Consider the following 3,974-nt stretch of genomic DNA (forward strand, 5'->3'; position numbering starts at 1 on the left):
GGGGGGTTAAAAAAGAAAAAAAAAGTTGTGTATCATTTTTTTCTCTTTTTTTTAAACTTTATTGCGATCACATGGCTAATAGCTCCTTGAGTGCACTAAAATTAATTTAAATGAACATTTAACTGCTAAAAGTTTTATTTTCTCATTAATATTTTTAAATTATGGCTTCCCTGCTCTCATTAATAGCCACCTCATTCAATCTTTACCTTCCTGTAATTAGCAATATATTTTAAGCAGCAGAAATCAATACAGTGTTTATTAAAATTTGAGGAGATTTAGTGTATGTGGTACATTATCATTTGCATGTAGCAATGTATCTCATACATGTGGAAATGAATGATGAATTAGTAATACCCTTAGTAGTAGAGTGTTAACAAAATAATAATATATGGCAATTCGAATACCTCATGCTTTGTGGTTTTGTTAATTCAAGCTATTGTGTTGGAGTTTGAGAACTTTTACATCTGCTTTTATGGATGTTTATTAATGTCTTTTTTTATGTTAAGCCAATAAGTGTTTTAGGGTTTGTGTCTCTTTTAATAAAAGGTTATTGACAGATAGAAACCTGCTGCAATTATTACTAAGGCATTAAAAGTATTTTGTGAAACCATATAAACAAAATAAATCTAGATTTAATTTGTCAATTGGCATGCAGAGTAGTGATGAATGGAGCACACTCCTGTTAGTGTAGAAGGATGCTCCACTGGGGCAAATACCAAGGCCATTATTGTTTATTATACACAGAAATGACATTGAGGATGGAGCCCACTTTGTGCAGACAGTCTCAGGGTAGATAATGGGTCATTACAACGACAAATGGGAACACTTAGCAGGTACATTCAAACTGGTTGTGACCTAAAATCAATTTCACTTACTGCCGTTTCTGTAGCTTGAAAGTAGCAATTAAAAAATGTAAGCATTCTTACCATGTATTTCAGTTCATTCTTTTCTAAATACTTAATTGTATGTGTACTGAAGGAGGGATGGGGTGTTTTTGTGTTTGTCAAAATGTTTTGCTACATCTTAGAAAGTAAGGCTATTTAGTGGTTTTTAAAGGAATTGTTTAAAAATCAACATTTATGCACAATTCGACAAACAGGTCATTTATACTTGCCAAGGCATGACCCTAGCCAGGAGGTAATTGATAAATCTGTTTTATTTAATTGAAACTCTGTTTAAAAGTATTGCTGAAACCCAACTCTAGGTTGGGCGAAAAGCTCACCAATCCTCCCCCTCTCCATTGCCTCCCACCCTGCATTTTTTTTTCTGTACAAACATGTTTTCCAGCTGTCTTCTTTGGCAGCGTGACATATGGGGTCCTTTACTTTACCATTCCTTATTCCTTCCAATGCTGGGTCATTCTTGCTCCTGTATGTGCCGTTCAATACAGCAGTACTTTGATACCAGGATGTTGTGATGATTTGCCTCTAGGAGGCAGATCCATGATGCCCTGAGCTCACAGAAAATGGATTGCTTCCATTCACAGGTTCCATTGGTGTCACCTCTCACTGGATCTTTCAGCTGTCCCATTGATAACACATATGCATGCTGTCACTATGTACTCTTTTAATATTCCCTTAAGGCAGAAATTACAAAGATGATGAATGGTAAAGCCATATTGTGGGATTTGGGGTCTGGAACACTGCCTAGTAACAAAGACATCCCAAGAGGCTGCAGGTGTGCTAATTTTATCAGCTCATAGGTTAAAAGGCTGGTAGGTAGAGTGTCAAATCAGATATTTCAGTTTTTTTATGGGTTTTGTTTAATGAGCCAGCATGGGGAGATACCTTTGCAATTTATATTGTGGTGAAATGCCTTTGTAAGTACTAATTACTTTTCTTTTCTTCAACTTCAACTAAAACATTATTCCCCCCAACCCATCCTTTTTTTCTTCTTTTTTTTTTCTTGCCTTGTGAAGCAAGGTATACTAACTTAAGTCTGCCATCTGGGTCCTTCTCCGGTGCCATTTCCAGGTGGGGGGGACCAATAATCCACCCCTTGCAGGTATTTCTGCACTGGCTCGTCTCCAATAGTCCCCTTGCACTTGTGTCAGCCAATAAAAAGTGTCCACTTCATGTAGGCAGTGATCTGGACACCCAAAGAAGGACCCTGCTGCATTTAGACAGGAGAGGAGAGAAGACTTGGGACAGGAGCGTCATGTGACCATGGCTTTAGGGAAGTAAAAAAGGCTTCATACCAGTGATCAATTTAGAGGGAGGTGGAAGGGATTTTCCCAGAATTGGGCTTTAAGGTTTAATGCTGGCCAGTCTATAGTTGCCCATTCACATGCAGATCAGACAAACTAGTGCCCTTCCACCTTGTCTACAGGTGGCAGTGGTATGAAATGTAGTAGACTTTGCAATTCATAGTGAAGGCTAGATCTGATATTATGGATGGTTCGGCAACCGCAACCATGCACTGAACCTCATACACACATCAATGTTATGTCAGATTCAGAGTTGGCAGTGTCCTGTATGCATTTTCAGCAAATATTTTTATATGGGTCTATGTAGGGGGACATCCTACAGTGGCAGTAACCTGTGTGACCAATTTAAACAATGCTTGTAAGAAATATCTACTGTATGTGATGTGTTGGTACCGAGATTGTTATCCTCCAATTTTGAAGTCTAACATAGGGCACTACCCTATGCTGTAAAAAAAATAAGTAATTGCTGCAAAGCCTAAGCAGGAGGCTAGGGGCTTTGATGAGTCGCAGAGCTGTGGAGTAAGCTTCATATAAGTAAATACTGCCATGCTAAACATTTGATTTTATGAACTGTTGGAGATGAGCTGTTTCTCATGTAGATGATGTGAAATCTTTCTGCTTCCTCCAGGGCTTGCAGATTGGGACAAAGGAGCTAGAAGAGATGGGCGCTAAATTCTGCGTAGCATTAATTCGCTTAAAGAGACTGACCTCTCCCATGGAATTTAGCCTGCCTCCAAGCCTACTTGATATCGAGAATGATCTGATCGAGTCCAGCTGCAAGGTTGCAAGGTACTGTAATAAATTAGTTTCATGTTAAGCTGTCAAAATATTTGACTTCGTTATATACTAGAACATAATGTATCAAGCAAAGCACGGTTATTTCGGTCGTCATTTCTTGTGACCTCAACATTTTTTAAAGATGACAGATGCGTGTACTGTTCTACAGCTTTTAACTTCACACATTTGATTATAATATGTTTGGCGATATAGGTTAGCTGAAAAGGAAATTACTTGTATAGTTACACAAAAAGATTGCTATGTACACGTGCTACTCTGGGAAAGAGTTGGTGCCATTTTTTTTTTTACTTACAGATATTAAGGTGATCTAGGATTGATGGATACAGAGTTTGAAGCCTTAGTTTTGTGTATTAGCTGCCTAATTGTTGGCATCTGTTTAAAACAACTAGCAGCTTTTATTTTAGATTTAAAGTGCGTTTTCACTTTTGCAGTCAAATTTTAGAAAACACTCACTATATATTTATGTGTTCCCATTCATACAGCATAACGAAAAATAATAATAAAAATAATAAATATATATATACCGTATTTCGCCCCGGATGATAGGACGCAGGGCTTCTGTGACAGAAATTCTGTGACAGAAGCTGCAGTTAGTGACAGCTGAGACAGGTGGCGCTGTCTCAGTAATCACACAGAGCAGACGAAGAACGACGTTCTTCGTCTGCTCAAGGGGCTCTATGGTGAGCTCCTATGGGGGACCGTGGACACAGTCCCCCAGAGGAGGGGGGGTCCCCAAAAACCATGGCGGGGGCGGACACGATCGCCACCGCCGCTCGATTTAATACAAGTGATCTAATTAGATCACTTGTATTAACCCTTTCGCTGCCAAGGACAGCAGCTGTTCCCCTTTGTACATTCAGCTCTGCTCGTCAGGAGCAGAGCTGAATGTACCAAAAACTACTCGCCCGGTGCCCGAAACGGCATGTCCAGGGCGTCGGGCGATAGGTATTTGCTCCATAAGACGCAGGCA

The 3,974-nt window shown here is 39.5% G+C and overlaps 1 protein-coding gene across 1 annotated transcript in view; it reads left to right on the forward strand.

Moving 5' to 3' along the window:
* The window catches only part of AGTPBP1 (ATP/GTP binding protein 1), a 118,040-nt gene that overhangs the window by 90,213 nt on the left and 23,853 nt on the right, over positions 1–3,974 (forward strand). The window contains exon 24 of the mRNA XM_018572625.1: positions 2,835–2,995. Within this exon, the coding sequence (XP_018428127.1) occupies positions 2,835–2,995 (161 nt within the window). The remainder of the gene's footprint in view (positions 1–2,834; positions 2,996–3,974) is intronic.

This window comes from Nanorana parkeri, unplaced genomic scaffold, assembly GCF_000935625.1.
Source record: "Nanorana parkeri isolate BGI_ZX_2015 unplaced genomic scaffold, ASM93562v1 scaffold2089, whole genome shotgun sequence".
NCBI classification, from domain to species: Eukaryota; Metazoa; Chordata; class Amphibia; order Anura; family Dicroglossidae; genus Nanorana; species Nanorana parkeri.